A 20,869-nucleotide genomic window follows, 5' to 3' on the forward strand; every position below is an offset into this window, starting at 1 on the left:
TTGACTGTGAACATAGGGACCTTCTTGATCTACAGGTATCTCGATGAGAGGCAAGCCTACCTCCCTCTCTAGGCTGTTTCATGAATACTGCTGGTACTCTGGATACTCAGACTGTGCATACTGGTACATCTGCTGTGTAACGTGCTGTGTTGCAGCAATAGGCTGCGGTGCGGTAACTGTCTGTGGTGCATTCTGTGGCTGAGGAATCTGTGAAACTTGTTCTTGTCTAGGCGGACGTGGTCTTTCTTTAGTCTTACCGGTAGCTATGTTGTGTTTCAGAACTGCACACTCGTTTATAAAATGACCTGGCTGTTTACAATAATTGCAGTTCCCTTTAACGGGAGCTGCAGGATGACTGACTTGATTTGGACCCCTCTTCTGACTGTCTTGAGGAACAGATTGTGCAACTAGTACTTTCATTTTCGTGTCTTTCATACGTTTTCTCTCGTGTTCTTGCTCTTCCCTGATTCTATTCTGGTGGTATTGGAGCATCTGCAACATCTGGGACGGGGTATTAGCTTGCCAGGTACTTTCGACTTTCAAAACTCGATTTTTAATTTGTGGGCTTGAATTCTCGACTAATTTAGTAACAAAAAGGTGAGGGTATGACTCACTACTTGTCTTGAGGCCACTGTTGATGCTAAAACATTTCTCAAATCTAGAATAAAAATCACTAATATCCTCATCTTGCTTCTGTTTACAGGCTGAGATTGCATCCCAGTCTTCTTTTCTAGTTGTCAATAATCTGGGTAAAACTTGTATTAATAATTCTGGTAATTCTCTACATTTATCCCCGAGACCGGTACCTGGTACTCGTGCCTTATCTTCAGCTTCTAGAACTGCCCAATCGATCTTTTTCTCTCCCACCTCCCATTCTTTTTCCTTGAGCTTTTCATACACCCCTGCGGGCAGCAGAACCTTTAACATTTTAATTATATCTGGATACGTGTATTCTCCCATACGGAGCATGTCTTTTAATTCTCTATGGAACCCTGCTGGATCTTTATCATGACAGGGAATTAATTTCTTCATCTCGAGGAGTTCCATCTTTGTAATCGGAGTGTAAACAAACACTCGTTCTAGTTCGCCACCCGTTCCTCTAACTGGGTGGACTTCTCGTAACGGATTCTGTCTCTCTATGTAAAATGGTTTACTTTCTGGGGGTGAGACATGAACAAAATGCGGGTTCAGAAACGTTCTATATTTGTGACGCTGTTCTAGAATGACACTAATTAAATCGGTACCTAGACCTTTCCATCTATACTGGAGTAACTCGTTCAGGATATCATGTAACGGGCCTGGATCAGAGTGTTGACCTTCATACAATGTAATGAGGTGCTGGATCATATACATACCCACCAGTCGTTGCTCGGCTGGGGGCAGTTTCAGAAACATCTGTGCCACTATTTCGTCTGGAAAAGTGGTAGAATCAGTAATCCATCGGACTGCTGATCGGGCTAGTTCTTGTTCATGCATGGTACTTAACTCACTGTAACCGATTCGTGATTTCAGAATGTGATCGGTAGCTTGAAACACTTGTTCTAGTGAACCTTGTTCTGGTGCTGGAGAATGAAAAATAGACTTGTGTTCTAGGCGTAAATGGCGATCTGGAAATCTAGATTTTCCTACATACGCTATTCTGTCGGAATTCTCGTCGTCTAACTCTTCAGGATCAGAGTTACTTTCTTTCTCGCTTACTTGTGCTGCTTTACGCTGTTCGTGTAATTTTATTATTTCTTTACGGATTTTCTTGTACATACTCTCCATAGCACCGACGGTCTTGTGCTTACCCTCGGCTATATTATCACTCCACCTTGTCAGGGTTCTCATTTCGGCTTGATCTTTAGACGGGTAATCTTGTTCTCTTATTAGACAGTTAATCAGAAACTTTAATATCATGAGATGGATCTCGGCTTTCCTTTGAGACATGGCCTTGCTAATGCTTTCTGGATCATCCCCTGTACGGATGAAACGATATATTCTGTCTAGATCTTCTTTCATATTCGGTAAGGTGACTAGATACTCGGCCACCTTTCTTACGCGGAATGTATATAAAACCATATTATCCTCGCCTGGGACTGGATCATAGCCGCATTCGGCAAGGGATTTTCTTATTTCTGCTACAGTCTGATGTCTGGGCGTACGCTGTGACGCTTGTGCATGTAATTCGGCTGTCGTTAAACGCTTGTGTGGCGGCGGGGTTTGAGGAGTACCTCCCCCTGCGGCCCCTAAACTAGAGTCGTCTACTGAGGCTCTTCGTCCTGGCAGAGTGGGAAATGGAAATGTAGGCTGGACTTGTATGGTGGGCTGGACCGGGGGTACCGTAACAGGTACTCCGGTGTCTGGAGGAGCGGGAAGTGCCTGATTTACAGGGACTGGCGGAGCGCGAACAGGATTTGTATATTCTGGGACTGTGTCGTCCAAATAGGACGAAATAAAAATATCAGCTGCGGTCTGTTTGTGACGTAGCTTGGTCGGAACTAATGGTGGCGGGAAATTACTGGATGCCTCTGGGGTCGCTTTTGGCAAGCCCTCGGCAAGGAGAGGATACATACCCCTAATAAGGGCATGCCTCTGTCTGTCTGACTGTTCGGCTTTGACTTGTTCACCTATCTCGATTAGTTCTTTTTCTTGTGCTCGTTCTAAGGATTTTCCACTTAATTCTGATTTTCTGATTTCTTTTTCAGTTCTTTTATGAGCTTCTTTGCGCCATAACTCGATGGCATCTTTCTGTGACTGTCTGGCTTTCTTTTTCCATAATGCTTCTTCTACTCGCATGATGCACTCGGCATCCCATGTACCCGATACGGGCCATCTATACTTTTCTTCTAACTGTTTGGTATACTCTACCCATAAATCTAGATATAATATGGCACTTATGCCATGCTTCTGATACATAAAATGACCTGGACTGTCCCTAGGCGGAACTGGAACTGCTGCTTCCAGCAGACCCTTTCTGGTTTTTAACTGACGTAATTTCGAAAAGAGCGGCATGACTGAACTATAATCTAGACACAATACAATACACAATGAACACAATACTTATTCCCCATTCATACCACGACATTAAAATACATGAAGAACATTTAAAAATAACAGTTCAAACAGAATACTACCTGGAATACGGAACACAGAATACATGAGTTTTCTCGAGAACAGAACTGACTAGAATAGGAACTAGATGCACTGCTGAAACAGTACGAGACTTACCGGTCTCATGAAGAGACACGTCAGGACCCGCATCCACCGAAGTGGACACTTCGTTTGTGGGTCTGTGTACCACCAACCCACGGACCAGAGTCAATTAGATTGACCCTGTCTAGATACTACCCCAATAATGGTACTCACCGGGCAGCAAGAACGGAAAGCCTCGGACTGGACTGGACTGCTTCGATACCGGACGGACGAACTTCGGACTTCTGTTACGGGTGGGCCTCCGGATACCTCGGACCTTGAACTCTTGGCTTGGGCTCTGGTCGGGACTCGCCGCGTTCCTCCACCGTCTCGTCTGGATGCTGGACCGCCTCCTCCGTCTCCTCCGTGGGCCTGAGGGATACTTGAAGCAGAAATATCTGCCGGTGCGCAGAAGAGTTCCGTCACGACTGCAGAGGGTCAGGGGGTCGGCGTGGCTTCACCGACGCGTGGGGAAAGGGCAAGTCCCTATTCGGGCGCCATTATGTGGTAAATAAATAAATAATACCCTATTTTTGAATGTATAAATGAATAACAGATAGCTCAATAAATAAGAGTCAAGATTCGAGGTAGTAGGAGTTTCGCAGGTTTATTACAGCATAAAGGACAGGAACAGGACAACCTGCATAGGAATAGGATGGCAGGGCCCAGCAGCGCTGCTGGTGTCAGGATCGGGACAAGGGAAGTAAACCTTTTAATAACAGTGCATGAGCATATATACATAACGCAAACACATAGCATTACATTGCAATAGGCGTAGCAGTGGGTGGAGCAATAGGCGTGACGCGTAGCAGTCGCGAAAGATAAGGGTAAAAAGAGGTGTAACAGGGCGTATACATAGACATGTGATGCAAACGTAACAGAATATGTCATGAATGGGGCGGAAACCATGGAGGGGGCTACCTGAGGAGCCGGGACCTCTAACCTGATGGTGCGCACAAACTGGCAATGACGTATCACTAGGAGAAACTGGGGGCTATGAACTCTGTGCTAGGAGCAGAGACTGAAGTCTGGAGAGTCAGGGCGACATGTACCTAAGCAGTATCTAGTATCTGATGTTTAGAGAACATGTTGATATAAACTATAAGTCAGGAGGGGAAAGGCTAACTTGATTCTAAGACTGGACCATGCATTATTCTACATGTAGTGCGTGATGAAGAATATTGAATGACCGTTAAATGCAGTATTTCTCTAACGTGGAGACGTGAAGGCTAGACAATGACGGAAACTATTGATGCGATTCAGTAGTTTAGGAATGCAGAGAAGGAGGACTGAACTGATAACTGGAATCATAACATATTCTTGGCAGACTCAAAGGCAGAGCCAGCCTGAACCGGGCACTGTGAGGCAGGAAGTAAGTGAAGGGTCGAGGATACAGGTGGGGGCTGTATCGCTCCTCAGCGAGGTTTCAGGAGACAGGAGCTGAATCTGATGTCCAGGCCCTTTTGAGGCCTAGAAACGGGGACTTTTCAATGAAATAACGTGCACACTGGGAAACGTGGCAACGTAGCTTTACATAGACCTGATATTCGTAGTATTCACGAGGACTGGAAACTGACATACTAGAGGTGGACACAACTATAATTGCGTCTTTAATCAAACATAGGGAATACATATGCATATTTAATCATGCACACATAACATATGATGGATGACACGTAGGGACACAGAACATGGCAAAATTTACTTTTCCACAGACTTTCAGGGTAAACAATGTGGGAGTGTCGGGGCGCTAGGGTCGCACGAGCGGAATGACCGTCACAGAGTGAGGCTCCCGCAATCCGGCACTGATCCGATATTTATCCTGGGTTAAAATCCACTCCTGAGCATGTAAAAGAGTGGATGACAGCAGCGAAACATAGGTAGCAGGAGGAGAGCTGGGTTTGGCGGAGCCGGGCACGAACTGTGGTGGAGTGCGAGACGAGTCAGCCCGGCGCGGGCAACACCACTGGGCGCGCTGGAACAGTGAGTGGGGCATAGCAAGTGTGCAAGTCCCAGGCTGCACACGAGGCGGAGAGGCCCGAGGCACAGGATGGCGGAGCGGGTGTCTCACGAAGGTTTGTAACAGCGCTGGGATCGGCCCGCTTTCATCTACCTGCCCCCGCACTGAACTGTGAGCTGCCGTAGTGGATGCCAGAAAAGCGGTCAAGCGGCACTAACGTGGTAAGAGGCCTGGGGAGAGAGGCTTGACATCTTGAGGCAGCGAGAAGCGGACCGCAGGTGAGGGAACGGAAGTGATTGCCTGCGGCAGTGGGCCTGCAGCGGAGATAATTGCTGCCAGTGGGGCTGGCGAATTGGCAGTGCCAGTGTCTCATCTCTACAGAGCACTGGGCAGTATATATGTGCAAAAACAATCGGAAGGAGGTGAAAAGGTTACGCATGTGCCTGAGTCCTTGGGGCCTGGTGATATATATGTGCACCCTGCAGAGGTGAAGACAATCGAGCGCCATTTTGTTCGCCAACAAGAGGGGAAATAAGCAGCTGCGGTTGCGATTTGGGACATAGGCGAAGGTGAATGCTGAGGAGATATAGAGGTACAGTGCTGCTGGGAGCAGCGTGAACATACTGAACAGTAAGCCTTTGACAAACACCGGAGTGAGGGATGATTCAGACTGGAGTGGCTTCCAGGAGACAAGTATAAGCGGGTGTGCCCATACTGGCTCTAGGGTTGTGCATAAGTGGAGGTACTCATGACACAGCGTGCATGGTGGAGGGGCGAACATACAGTGGTATCCCCCCTTTTTTATTTCATAAGCCTACAAGTGAGATCTGTGTGCATTGGGAAACAAGAGAAACGTGCAGTATACCTAACCTGACTCCTTGCTGCGCCAAGGGAGGGCTTGGCCACAGACGAGCACTATCATGGGGAAAATGGACACGCGCCAGCCTCGTCTGACATTTGAGGCCAAGAAAGGAACAAGGCACCACCCACAGGAGGAGGAGGGGGAAGTAGTCGGCGATATTCAGGACCAACAACCAGGCGTGAGTACAGAACTCAAATCGGTACTCACCAGAGTGCGGCAAGGATTTGCCACTATTGCAGATAAGGTGGATATGCTTACGACAAGAATGGATGTGATAGCCCGTAAACTAAATAGACAAGAAACAAGAATTAAAGAGGTGAAACAAAGAATATCGGAAAAACTGTAAAGCAAATGGATAAACTCTTAAGAATCATAGCAGCTAAGAACGAGGACATCGAAGCACGCAGTAGGAGGAATAATATCCGAATTTTGGGCACACCAGAGAGTACAAACACGGGCAGGATGGTGGACTACGTTGAAAAATTACTTAAGGAGGTGATAGGAGTAGAATCACTGTCCTCACTATTCATTGTGGGGAGGGCCCATCGTGCGCTTGGACCCAGACCACCTCCTGAAACTGCGCCTGGACCAATCATTGCACGTCTCTTGAATTATAAGGACAGAGACGCAGCGCTACGGGTAGCGAGAGAGAAAAAGGAGTTTCTATATGATTTATTTATTTATTTATTTATTTATTTATTTATTTATTTATTTATTTATTTATAGCACTTATAGAGTGCGCTGATACCAAACGGTGTCCTGGCGCTGTAGTGATAGCTCCCCTAGACATGAAACCTGTTATTAATTGGTGAACAGCCACATTTTTAGCTTTTTCCGAAAGGCCAACAGATCCGTGACCTGTCTCAATGCAATTGGCAAAGCATTCCAAGCATTCCGATGGAGTTCCCTTCACTATGTTCCCAGACTTTACACTGCATGTACAAGAAGAAAGGCAGAAATGTATCCACGTAAAGCAGAAGTTGAGAGAGGCTCAGATTGCATATGCGTTACTCTACCCTGCCCGGCTGAGAGTAACATATCAGGGTGCGCACAGAATTTATACTACACCTCAGCAGGTGGACGCGTTTCTACAAAAAATCAAGAAGCACAATAGACTGTCCCCAGATCCGAAGGATGGCCCGTAAACGCAAACCTCGGATGTGAAGTAGTATTTCAGAGGGTTGGAGTCTGTTCTTTTGAAGCGGAACTCAATCTCCACTTGAGTCTGGCAGAGCCACATGGTGACACTTAACTTTGGTGCTAGGAACAGCTGCCTATTGATTCGCATTCAAGTCAACACGATGTGGGTTTTTGGCCATGAAGACAGAGTACTGACTAACCGGACACCCTTGACACTCATCCAGGGGAATGGGCGGATACGGTCGATGCCTGGAGGAATGTGAGGTATTTGTGGGCCACCTAGCAGAGCATCCCCACACGGGTATACCCCATAACTGTTCTTGGACTTTCTTTAAGGATACTTTCTACGTAGTTATGATGTTTGTTAAGAGGGTGGGGGAGGGTTGGGGGAAACTGGCATGATTGGGATGCTTCAGTGGAAGGGGGGGAATGGGTGGGGGTGTTTTACGCAGACATACCATGACTGAAGATATGTTAACATTGTTGAGGAGGCAGGCTGGCATTGCTGCATTACTCCACTCAGCAGTTAGTGACAGGAACTGGAGAAATGGCTGCAGGTGACGATCATACAATACGAATACTGTCGTGGAATATTAGGGGTTTAGTAAATGAGAAAAAGTGTAGTCAAATTTTGGCATCTCTGGACAGGCAGCAGATACAAATAGTTATGCTACAAGAGAAGCATATGAATCCGAAGGCTCCGAGCACTTTTGCCAGTAAATGGGCGAGCATAAGATTGTTTGCTTCCTACTCTTATTATGCTCGAGGCACAGCCATCTTGATTAAAAAACGGACTTTGAATGGGAGTCACGGAAGATCCTAATGGGAGGTACATTATAGCTTGGGGGAGGCTGGGTAGAGAAACGGTAAAAATAGCAAACTGTTATGGCCCGAACATAGACACCCCTGAATTTTATACATCAGTATGGGGAAGATACTTACAGTGGGTACTACGCACTTAATATGGGGGGAGTGATTTTAATGTAGCCTTGAATCCGACGTGGGATAGGTCTAACCCTCAGATGCATCACTACAATCGATCCCAGGAAGCCATGCAGGGAATTATTGAGGAAGGTGATCTCATAGACAGTTGGCGGTACTCTCATCCTCAAAAGAGAGAGGGCACCCATTTCACGTCACGTACGGGCACATGGGCACGTATAGATTATTGCTTCGTCTCCAGAGGGTTGGGTACAGGCATCCAAGCCGTTACTCTCCGGCACGCACCTTTTCAGATCACTGTCCAGTGAAATTAGCACTGGGGATGCCTGGGTATGATACGCCAAGGCCTTGCTGGAGCCTGCAGCTGGGTGCTTTAACGGACACGTTAAAGCACCTGGAGCCTTGCTGCCTGGGAGGAAAAGGAATAATATGGTGGCGGTGTCTATCAGACACCGCCAGCCATATTATGATAGGCATTTTTCAATGACTTTCCGTGGTGGCATGCGGACTTCAGTCTGGGAGCCCCCTGTGGGCCCCCAGAGTGAAGGAGAGTAGGGGGGTGCACACGGGGGGGTACCTGTGGTACCCCCCTGCATTTGCATAATCAAAGCGGTAGGCACCGCGCGGTGCCTGCCGCTTTGATCATGAAAATGCAAAAGGGATTTTTAAGCATTGTGGCGGGCGGTGCTGAGAGAACCACCTGCCACAATGCTTAACATACAGGATGTGCCCGCCACTGTGGCGGGCACATCCTAATACCTCCCACGGGACCCCCGCCCTTATGGCGGGCGTTCCCTATTACCACGAGGATGGCGGGCGGGCAAAGTCCGCCCGCCATCCTAATGACCCCCTAAGTTGGCTGTCTGGTCTGTAAAGGCTGTTGTTGTAAAAAAATAAAATAGGACTACCCAGCACCAAACGGATTGATATTGGGCACATTATAAGATGCAGTAGAGAGTCTCTCTCTCAAGAGAGCCATCCTCTGGACATGCCATATTGTCAAGGATGTTAAGAGAACTTATTAGTGTAAGGGCTGGGCCTTCTGGTAGTCTGGATACCCATGGGGAGGGGACTCCGGAAAATTATTAATCTCTGAGGTATCTCAGCTCGGCACAGAAAATACCTCATGCCCTACTGAACGAACTTCAACTCCGAGACACTCAGTCCCAGCACTAACATCATACACAGCCTAACTTGGAATCGGGCAAGACTCTCAGGTCAATCTTGAATCCAGACTCTGGCTCCACTCTGAACAATCACCTTCTGAAGAGGACAAAGTTGATGAATCTGCTGTGCAGCATTGAGTAATTGTCAAAGATACAGTCACTGGCCACCTGCAATTGGTCAAGCTCACACCAAAAAACTTTGCTTTAAGTTTGAGCAGGCAATATCAGACGAGCTCAGGGATTATCCCATTCCCAAAAGAACAAGCCTAGAAAACCAACACAACCACCTGCACCTTTACCCTCCCAATCACTGTCTTTGGCAAAATCTCTATATACATACTCAGTTTAGGACCTCACTACTGATCAGCCAAACACCCACTAATTATGGCAATTACCATAGCATGACTATAATGTAGACCCCTAGATGACACATCTTCGGAGCCGTAGTCAGTCAAGCTATCCACATCTGATTGCGCAAGCACATACCACACTATAATCAAGTGTGCAGGAGACCACACACGTAAAGCTTCGTATCACAGAGGAGGACTTTCTCATTGAGAAACTGTCAAAGACAGAGCCGTCATTGCAGTTTCTACTAATGTTAAAGAGTATGATCAAATGCTCTACAGGGAACAAGGCATGTCACACCAATGAAGTAAAAAAAGTATACAGCTGCACCACAAGAAGGGAATACTTGGCTCAAACACTAATGCCGTAGACATATCGAGCAGAGATTATGGTTTTACAGAGGAAGATGATTCAGAGGCTGACTACCTCTTCCCTTTTTGTCACATGGATGCTGACCTTCATCTATACCTCCAGTATTCATCATGCACATCACTAATATTCAATCGCAATGATGAACACTGTTTCCAACACCTTCTGTCATGCATGCACCTTAGAATCAGAACCACTGATCCCTTACTAAGTCAGCATTTAGGCTATTTACATCACAACATAGCACTAATAAATGAAACGGTTTGAGAGCATATAATTGAACCGAGAGAGTGACCTGTTAAACTTCATTCTAGTTAGGGTGACCACTTCACTTCAAGTCATTATGTAAACTATCTTCAGCCTTGAACGTTTCACCTACAACTCATCAATTTCAGGTATATTAGTTTAGTTAAATAATGAAAGCAAATAAGACTGATACACCCAGAATGCAGTAAACTGTAGCACAAAAGTCAAGAACTGTAAACAGTGTCCATAATGGCCTGGTGGTCACCCTGATCATAGCGCTGTAGGAGATATGGGGAACAGGAGAGTACAAGTAAAGCTATCATAGCAATACATGTTCTCTCCAATAAAAACTCATCATAATCTTAGTAATGCAGTAGTCAACGTCACAGAACAAGTATCTCACGTCTAGCAGAGGTACTGCTACCTTTCATACAAAATAAAATCATACCATTGCAATCTGTTGCATTGACGTAAGGTTTTCTGGAAACTTTCCAAACCAAAATAAGGATTTCAGACAGTCCACAAATGTACCTATCACTGTACCTCCTATACCATTTCATAGTACTCATAACTTATAAAAGGTAAGAATATTATTTACTCTAACACACAGTGAAAGACATTTTCTCCCGACTCTTTAGATCCTGTATTCCCTGTTACATTTATTTACCAAAAGTAAGTTCTAATAAAAAACTGACTATAAGTGTGCATGTGTTTAAACAACACACATGCAAAGCCAGCATAGCCGATCTAAAACTGCATTCTTGTACTAGGCAGGTGCTGAACGAAAGATTGTAAACATATACAAAAGAATATAATTCAGAGTAATTGTAGCTGTATTAGCTTGAGTCAAACATGCATATCAGTATAGATTATTCTGACTAATCACCTTATTTAAATTGGGCAATGAGTTCTTATTGATAAAATGAAAGACAGCAAATAATTAGAGAAACGACCAAGGGTTGTTTACAATTAAAATTACCAAAAGAATGTTTTTAATTTTATTTTGATCATTCGTAAGGAAACATCATTAAACATGAAAACAAGTTTTTCATAATTAATTAATTGGAAATGGTAGGATTAGAGCTGATAATAGGGTTAGAAGTGACTTAGCTAGGAGACACGCGAGCACGCTAAACAAGATGGCCACCTCCCGGTGATCTCCGGGATAGAGGAGCCCGTTTTATCATTGACTGACGTTTTTTCAGTCAGGAACAACTGAAAATTAATGGAATAAGTCTTTGAAGGTGTACCTGGTTCTGTGGTGCCGTTGGTTTTCTTTTTTTGACGTGGGAAAGGGGTTTTTCTTCCTCCTGCTCCAGCCAGCTCCAGCCTGCTTCAGCCTCAAGCTCTACAACCAGGTATTTCCCATATTTTCTGTCAGGAGGGCGGAGGTATTACTCAGGAAAGGGCCTAGCTTTGGCCTAACCACCCCCACAGTCTGTTTTAGCTGCTGCACCAGCATTCTCAGTGAAGTAATTTCTAAACATCTCTTTTTTACTTGTACATTATATTTAATTACTCATTCCTTTTATTATATGAAAATGAAGAATACAAATTTACAAAATCTCAATAAGAGAAGGAAATATCGTAGTAGAATCTAGTGAGCCTTCTATCGCTTTAATTCTTGACGAGCTTCATGCACTCCTTGCAAATACAGACACCATTGCGTCAGAGATTAAAAATTTGCGCAAGAATATGGCCAGCATGTCGATGAAAATCTCAGACAATTCAATTAAAATACAAGACAATAAAGCAAAGATTGACACTTTTACACCAGTTGTGGCAACGATTTCCCCCATGTCTGCTCTTCTTCTGGATATGGAAAATCGCAACAGGCAATACAATCTACGTATTTTTCGTTTACCAGAGGAAGTGGAAGGCGCTAATTGTAGACTTTCGAAATTGATAAAGCGCATAGGATTCTATCCCATCGTAATCCTCAGCACACTAAGCCAAGACAAATGATGTTTAAGGTTTTGCGACACCATCATTTAGTCATGATAAGAAAAGCAGCAAGGGAAATACCTTCTTTAACAGTTAATGGCAACAGAATTTGTATTCACCAAGACTTTGCAAAAGAGACTATCAAGATTCGTAAAGAGTTTACTGATTGTCGCCCTCATTTGAGAAGTCTTGGTTTTAAATATGGTTTATTCGATCCTTCAACAATGCATATCTGGAAAGATAATTATTCTAAGTCCTTTCAACGTCCAGAATATTTGAAAGTGTTTCTGGACCAACGTTCACAGACTTCTATGGATACACATGAATTTGTCACTTGAATGATGCTTTAATATGTATATTTGTATTTATCTCAGTTCCTTGATTGTCCAGAAGGGTTGAAAGTATTCCTGGACCAACGTTCGCAGCAATTTATGGTTACGATTATTCTTTGTTATTTAAACACAGATTTAATTATATATTTCTGACTGGATAAATGTCATTTGTTTCACTATAGATATGTCACTGGGCTCCACCAGTTTTGGTCATGCTTGCGAAGCGTGTGTGCGTTTCATTCTTGGTATTGATGTTTATTTGTTGTCATCTTATATATGTTTGTCTCCTCTTTCCTATTTGTATATTCTGGAGCGACTACTTTTCCATACTATTACCTTCATTCTTACTTCACTCCTCTTCTTGATCTTTTTTCTCTTCTTTTTTTATTATGGCTAATGTTCATAAATTTAAAATAACCTCATTAAACGTTAAAGGTTTACGTCATCCAGTAAAACGTACTAAGATTTTAGATTATATAAGTACTTGCAAAGCAGATATTTGTTTTATACAGGAAACCCATATTGATGACATAATCTTAGATTATATGAAAAAAGTGTGTTGATAATATTGTTTCTTCTCCTGCAAATGGCAAAAAAAATTGTGTGGCTAATCTTTTTGCAAAACGAGTGCATTGCCAAATTTTGAGTAAAATGTATGATACTGAAGGGAGATATGTTATATAGTTAAAGTTAAAGTTCATGATTCTGTCATATTTTTACTAAATAATTATGGTTCTACTGCTGATGATCCTGATTTTTGGTCTAGTATTACAACTGAAGTGCTTTTAAATTATTTATTCAAACCACAAGGTTTTTTGACATTTGGCGACTACACTTCCCCACAGAGAAAAGTTTTACATTCTTTTCTAATCTACATAATTCTCATTCTAGGCTTGATTTACTTATTAGTCTCCAAGCAGTGAATACACCTATGATTGGTAACATTGATATTTCGGATCACGCTTTGCTTTCTTTTGTTTTGAATTTAAATTCAGCCTTTACAAAACAGTCTAGATGGCGAATGAATACTGACATTGTTCTTAATGATTTTAATAAACCTAAGCTCTTAAATGCCATTCTGGAATATTTCCTTCTTAATCCTGAAGGTTCTACTTATATGGTTAATAGATGGGATGCTTTTACACCCTCTATTAGAGTCGTAACTATTTCCCTTATGGCCCACAACAAATAAAACCTTTAATGCAAATATAAAATATTTGGAAAAGCAAATTGCAAAATTTGAGAGACTTTTTATTACGTCTAATGATCCTCGATATAGAGTCAAATTACAAAAACTTCGATATCAATTTAACTCAATCCTTAGCAAAAGAGCTGGCATTCAGATCTCTAATTCTAAAGCCAAATTTCATTTTAATGCCAATAGATCTGGAAAACTTCTAGCTAATTATTTGCGTATCAAAAAAGATAAAACTCAAATAAATTCAATTCAGGGTTCTTATCGTAAAATTGCTTTATCCCACAATTATATAGTAAATGAATTTTTGAATTTTTATTCTAATCTTTATAGCAAACCAAATTTTGATGATGCTTCTTTAATCGATTCTTTTTTAACTAAATGTGGACTACCCGAGATTTCACAAATGGATAAAATGAGGCTTGACTCACCTATTACTCAAGATGAAATTAAATCAGTACTTAAAATCTCTTTAAAAATAAATCTCCTGGTCCTGATGGTATTCCTGCTGAGTTTTACAAAGAATTTCAATTGCAACTTATTCCTTATTTATTTCAACTTTTTACCTTTTTTACTTTTACAGGAATTACCTCAGGTTCTTTTACTGAGGCTTTAATTATTGTAATTCCCAAACCTGATAAGGATCCAACACGTGTATCAAATATTCGTCCTATCTCTTTATTTAATCAAGATTGTAAATGATATGCTAAAATACTTGCTTCCAGATTAACCCCTGTGTTAGAATCTATTATCCATCCAGATCAGTCTGGTTTTATGAAGAACAGGTATTCTGCCAACAATACACAAACTCTGCTACATGTTATTGAACAAGGATCTACTTTAACTCTACCATCAGGAATTCTCGCTTTCGATGCTGAGAAAGCTTTTGATAAAATTCACTGGCAATTTTTATTCCTTACATTATTATCCTTTAATTTTGGTGACTCATTTATCCGCATTATTTCTGCTTTATACTCTGCTCCAACTGCCCATTTATTTATTAATGCCCAAATTTCAAGCCAATTTTCCCTTTTTAAAGGTACAAGACAAGGTTGCCCTCTTTCCCTGCTTTGGGTTCTTCTAGGTATTGAGCCTCTACTTACTTCCTTAAGAAAATGTGAAAATATTATAGGAATCAATATTAAAGATGTCATTATTAATTCCTTAGCTTATGTACTTCTATTTATCAGTGATCCTTTATCCTCATGCCCTTCCCTTTTAGAGATTATTTCAAACTATTCCACAGTTTCTGGATATAAATTAAATACTAATAAAACTGAATTTTTTCCTTTAAATATTTACTGTACTCCTGATGTGATACCAACGAATGATATTGCTTGGCAAAAGGATAAATTGAAGTATCTTGGTATGTTTGCTTCATCCATAAAATCAACATTAACATTGAACTGAGAATTTATATTTAAATATATTAAAGATAAAACATCCAAATGATCTTCACTCCACCTGTCTTGGTGGGGAAGAATGGACTCCATTGAAATGGCTATTGTTCCTAAGATCTTCTATACCCTTGCCATGATTCCCACAAAATTTTCATTAAAGTTTTACAAAGATGTTGACAAACTTCTTTCCAAATTTCTTTGGAATAACAAATCACCTCGTATTAGTTATAAAAAATTAAAAATGCCCAAATGTAATGCAGGTTTTGGAATACCTGACTTTTTTCATTATCATAAAGCTTTTATTTTAAAGCAAAGTTCTGTACGGTCTAATCCTTTCTTTTTAAATAATCCTTTTATGTGGTTTCATATTGAGAAATCAATAGTGACACCATTCCCACTACCCACTTTGGTTACCATGTCTAATAAATCATAATTTCTTCATAATTCTGTTATTCTTAAATCCACCAAAATGATTTTTAATGATTTAAAATCAATTTTTCAATCTCCCATGTTTAATACGGAATAGATGTCATTATGGTATAGCTCGGTTATTAAATTAAATAGAAACATTTGTTTTTGATATTCCTGGATTAATGCTGGTACTTTCCATCTTAAAGATGTCTATTACAACAATGCTTTTATATCATTTGAAGGTCTACAAACACAATTTAATTTACCTCAGTCTGACCTTACCAAATATGAACATGTGTGTAATTTGATTTTAGATTAATTTCCTCATGTTATTCCCTCTAATGTTAAAGCTGATTTATCAATTTATATTCAAACTGTTGCCACATCATCCCATGGTGTTTCTATTTTATATAAAAAGTTATCTAATTCTCTGGGAAATAACCTAAATATGATTTCAGTTTTTTGGAATAATGAACTTTCAATCTCCTTATCTACTGAAACTTGGAAAAATATCTGGCTTAACAGTATTTCTGGTTGGTTACCGGTTTCGCTTTATCAAACTAATTCTTATATTTTATACAACTGTTTATGGATTCCATTACGTTTATTTAAAGCTAAACTTCTTCAGTCTTCAATTTGTTGGCACTGTAAATTACATCCTGGTACGTTACAACACATGCTTTTTGATTGTCATCTACTTTTCAAATTTTGGACTGAAGTGTGGGATATTATAAAGGAGATATTAAATATACAGGATGATGTTTTATTCAAATTGTTGATATGCAAATCTAATGTTCTTTCGCTAGCATTAAGTAATTTATACGGTAAACTCTTTAATTTGTTGATATCAGCTGCTTTAAAATCTGTTACATTCTGTTGGAAAGATGTTTCGCTCTTATCAGTTCATGCTTGGTGGTCATGGGTTGTATTTACAAGAAGAGGAGCTCAGTTGTCTTGGCATGGTATTATTCATACTGCTAACTCTTATCACTCTTTTTGGAAACCTGTTGATATTTATTTAGCTTCTTAATTATATATTTATGTTTAGTTCTCTTTGGAATTGTTATTATAACTGACCAAAAATTCTATAAGATTGTAGCTCTTTTTATAGTCAATGCATATGTTTTTTAAAATTTTGGTTTTCTTTCCTCTCCTATTAATTTTTGATGAGTATATGCAATTGTGTTACCTTTTTAGTAATTCATTTGACGTTCTTTATATATCGAAATTGTGAATAGGTATTTTTATTCAATGATGTTATTCTGTATTGTCTTTGTTTTATTTGTTTAATATGAAAACTCAACAAAATATTTTGAACTCAAAAAAAAGAAGTGACTTAGTTGGTTTAAGCACCTGGGTATGCCTATCGTTATTGGATAGAGCCCGGGCTTAGGTTAAGCTGAGGTTTAAATTCAGAATTGGGGAAAGGGTAAAGGTTATCGCTTTGGTAGGGCTATTTGTTATAGCTAGGTCAAGTGATATGGATAGGGATTGTTGGAAGGCATGTTATTTATTCCGGGTTTCACTAATATGATATGTCGATGTAATGCAAAATCCTCTATGTGTCATCGTTATATGTTTTTCATCAGAAATGTATTTATTATGTTAGTGTTCTTCATTACATTTTCACACTTTACTATAGTTCATGAGGAACCTTGTACTATTTCTAGGCTATTCCTAAAATCGATTGTCATGTATCACGTTTGAACTTTTCCCCCCTGAATACCACCATCTTTCAGCGTTTCAGACTCTGCATTCCAATGTCCCCGGCGGTTTGTTCATATTAATTATTGAGTCACTAGACAGTAGATACACAATGTAAGCATCACAATATGAATTGATCTTCCATGTATCATTTTCCATAGGACATTCAGTCAATACTTTTGAAAATCAAGCAAGCACTCGAAGGTGACCTTCAGGCATCTATTCCTACCAAGACCGAATGAGGCGCGGAAAGCATCGGAGAACCATGCAAGCATTAATATGCATGAAAGAAGGCAATATTTGTTCTGGCGGTTTGAGTCTATAGTAGCTATATGACCGCATCGAAATTCTGAAGAGTGAATCTGTGTAATGCTGTTGAAAATAGTATTGTTTTACTCAAGAAATGCACCTATATTATAAGACCGAACAACAAAATATGAACATTCTATTAAGATTAATTTCCACTGAAGCTTTCTGAATGTTTGATACTGGGAAGTCATTTAAATCCTTGCGAAGTATATTTATTGTACCAAAGTCCAAATAGCTCAAGGACTTAATGAAATGAATAGTGTACAAAACATTACTAGCAGTTAATTAAGCAATGTCGCAAGGCAAAATGTGTCATTAATGTAGTTTTAAATAACTGTAATCTCATTTCCTGTACATTTTGCCTGTTGAAATAAAAGTTTTGAGCTCTCCACCAGTGTGTGGTTATTTTTGCTTAGGCACCTCGCTAGTTTCTGCCAATGCATGCATTTCACTGTGGGAACATACACATTAAACGTTACAGGTGGGCAGTAGCAATAATAGCGCACTCTGAGGGTAAAAGCAGTGGCCCGATTAAAAAAACAGCAAAACAGAGGTGAGACGCAGTACTTGGAGGCCGAGAGACAAAACAAGCATTGGCCAAGCCATTAGATCTCACCTATGCAAGAGTTACCGGCTTTGGTAAGAGTTTTTGCCAGGTTGTACACAAGTGTGTGTGCTGTTCAGCATGGCTAAAAGCTAGTGGCGTGGAGTGTCCTAGTGTGGAGTGGGGTAGTAGAGTGTTGTAGACTGGATTTGTTGGAGTAAAGTGGTGTAGGGGGTAGAGTTGAGTAGAGGGGATTAGAGTTCAGTGGCAGAGTGTCATAGAACGCAGTGACATGGAGTGCAGTGTCGTAGAGTGGAGTGCCGTATAGCGGAGTGGCGTGGAATGGGGTGCAGAGGGTTACAGTTGATTGAGGAAGTGGGGTGGATTGGATTGGAGTAGATTGGGGTGGATTAGATTAGGTAGAGTGGATTGGATTGAGTGGAGTGGTGTGGATTGACTGCAGTGGGGTGGATTGGAATGGGTGGACTAGATGTGGTGGACTGAATTTGAGTGGGATGGATTGAAATGGGATGAGGTGGATTGGATTCAGTGGGGTGGTTTGAAGTTGATTGGATTGAGTTGGATTGCTGCGGGCTGAACTGGATTGGGGTGGGTGGATTGGAGTGGGATGGGTGGATTGGAGTGGGGTAGATTGGATTTGGCTGGATTGGGGTGGATTGGATTGGAGGGTGGATTGAATTGAGGTGAGGTGAATTGGATTGGATTTGAGTGGGGTGGATTGTTTTGCATTAGAGACAAGCAGATTGTTTTGGATTGGAGTGGGTCAGACTGTTTTAGTTTGGAGATGGATTGATTGAAGCGAGGCACATTGTTTTGGATTGGAGTGGGGCAGATTGTTTTGGGTTGGAGACGGACTGATTAGAGTGAGGCAGATTGTTTTGGATTGGAGTGAGGCAGATTGCTTTGGTTTGGTGAGGGACTGATTGGAGCTGGGCAGATTGTTTTGTATTGAGGTTAGGCAGATTGTTTTGGATTGGATTGTGGCAGATTGGAGTGGAGCAGACTGTTTTGGATTGGAGTGGAGCAGACTGTTTTGATTGTATTGGATTGGAATTGGTTGTATTGGGGAGGGAGTGGGGGGATTGGACTTGGGTGAGGGGGATTGGATTGTAGTGGGGCAGATTGAATTGGGATGTATTGAATTGGTGTGGGGTGGATCGGAGTGGGGTGGATTGTGGTGGATTGGAGTGGGTTGAATTGGGATGAGTTGGTGGATTGGAGTGAGGTGGATTGGACTGAAGTGGAGCAGATTAGAGCAGGCATATTTTCTTTATTGGAGTGGAATGGATAAGAGTGGGGTCAATTGTTTTAGAATGGAGTCGGACAGATTGTTTTGGATTGAAGTGGGCCAGATTTGAGTGGGGCAGATTGTTTTGGATTGAGTGACGCAGATTGTTGTGGATCAGATTGGGACAGATTGTTTTGGATTGGAATGGAGCAGACTGTCCTGGATTGGAATGTGGCAGATTGTTTTGGATTGAATTGGGGCAGATTGTTTTGGATTGGTGTGAGGCAGGTTTTTGGGAATGGAGTGGGGCAGAATTTTTTTGATTGTAGTGGGGTAGATTGGAGTGGGGCACATTGATTTGGGGTGGGGCAGATTGTTTTGGATTGAAGTGGGGCAGATTGACGCGGAGAAGATTGGAGTGGAGCAGAGTGTTTTGGATTGGAGTTGGACAGATTGTTTTGGATTGCAGTGGGGCAGATTGGAGTGGGGCAGGTTGGGAGGATTAAAGTGTGTTTGGTTGAAGTGGATTGGGATGAGTGGCTTTGATTGGATTGGGATGAGTGGCTTGAATTGGAGTCGGGGGATTGGATTGGTATTGGATGGATAGAATTGAGCGGGACAGGTTAGTGTGGGTTTAGGTGGGGTGGATTTGAGTGTGGTGGATCGGGGTGTAGTGCATGATTATGTTTTAAAGCATCATTTCAGAAAGAATCAATGTTTCAATAAAATAATCCTCATCTTTTGAGAACAGGGCCCACGAGCAGAAACAAAAGAAGACATGCATGCAAAGTGAGAAAAGAAGACTTGGCCGAATAATAGAAAATAAACTATTGAAAATAACCCTTTGCAATTTTGTTTGTCCTGCTGGGCACATTTTTGCCTGTTACACCAACAAAATAGTTCCTCAGTCACGTCGGGAGCAATGGACAGGCACTGATTAAATTGAAGCAATCACTGCTTGGCCCCTGCTCCACACAGAGCAACGGAAATTATGTTAGGCCTGCCTTTACGAATTATGAGCTGTTAAAAAAGAGTGTCATGGAAGGCAACAAATAGCAAGCAATGGGTGGGCTCTAAGCCCTTTTTAAAAACAGTGTCCCGCAAGCAAGACGCATGCTCTAGAGCATGCTGTTGGAAGCTCGACCTTATAAAGAGTTCCGACCGAAGATATTCAAAGCACTGTGGGCAATGTTCCCCCCTACAGCACCAATTTTCCTAAAAGTGCCCTGCTGAAATCAGACTTGCACGGAAGCAATTCTGCATGAGCCATTAGATCCAGAATTAAGGCGCAATTAAATTACTCCAGCAGCAGAAATCATACTATGTTGTGAGTAAGAAAATTAACTTACTAAAACAGTAAGGGCCCCATTACGATGGCGGGGGCGATCCGCCCGCCATCCGTGCCGGAATGACCCCCTGCCATATTATTATGGCTGAGGTGTCTGCGGCGGACGGAAAGACCGTCCGCCGCTTTTCCGCCCGGTCGACATGTCCACCGGGCGGAAAAGGGTTCTATATGGTGGCGTTGTCTATCAGACACCGCCAGCCATATTAGAATAGGCATTTTACAACAC

At 41.7% G+C, this 20,869-nt stretch overlaps 1 protein-coding gene across 2 annotated transcripts in view; it reads left to right on the top strand.

Annotated features, from left to right (window-relative positions):
* Positions 1-17,891, top strand: part of SPEF2 (sperm flagellar and cilia associated 2) — a 1,151,963-nt gene extending 1,134,072 nt beyond the window's left edge. For both annotated transcript variants that reach the window (XM_078674939.1, XM_078674940.1), the window contains exon 35: positions 17,355-17,891. In XM_078674939.1, the coding sequence (XP_078531065.1) occupies positions 17,355-17,435 (81 nt within the window). In that variant the 3' untranslated portion in view covers positions 17,436-17,891. The remainder of the gene's footprint in view (positions 1-17,354) is intronic.
* The last annotated feature ends 2,978 nt before the right edge of the window (positions 17,892-20,869 follow it).

This window comes from Lissotriton helveticus, chromosome 2_1 (assembly GCF_964261635.1).
Source record: "Lissotriton helveticus chromosome 2_1, aLisHel1.1, whole genome shotgun sequence".
Lineage (NCBI taxonomy): Eukaryota > Metazoa > Chordata > Amphibia > Caudata > Salamandridae > Lissotriton > Lissotriton helveticus.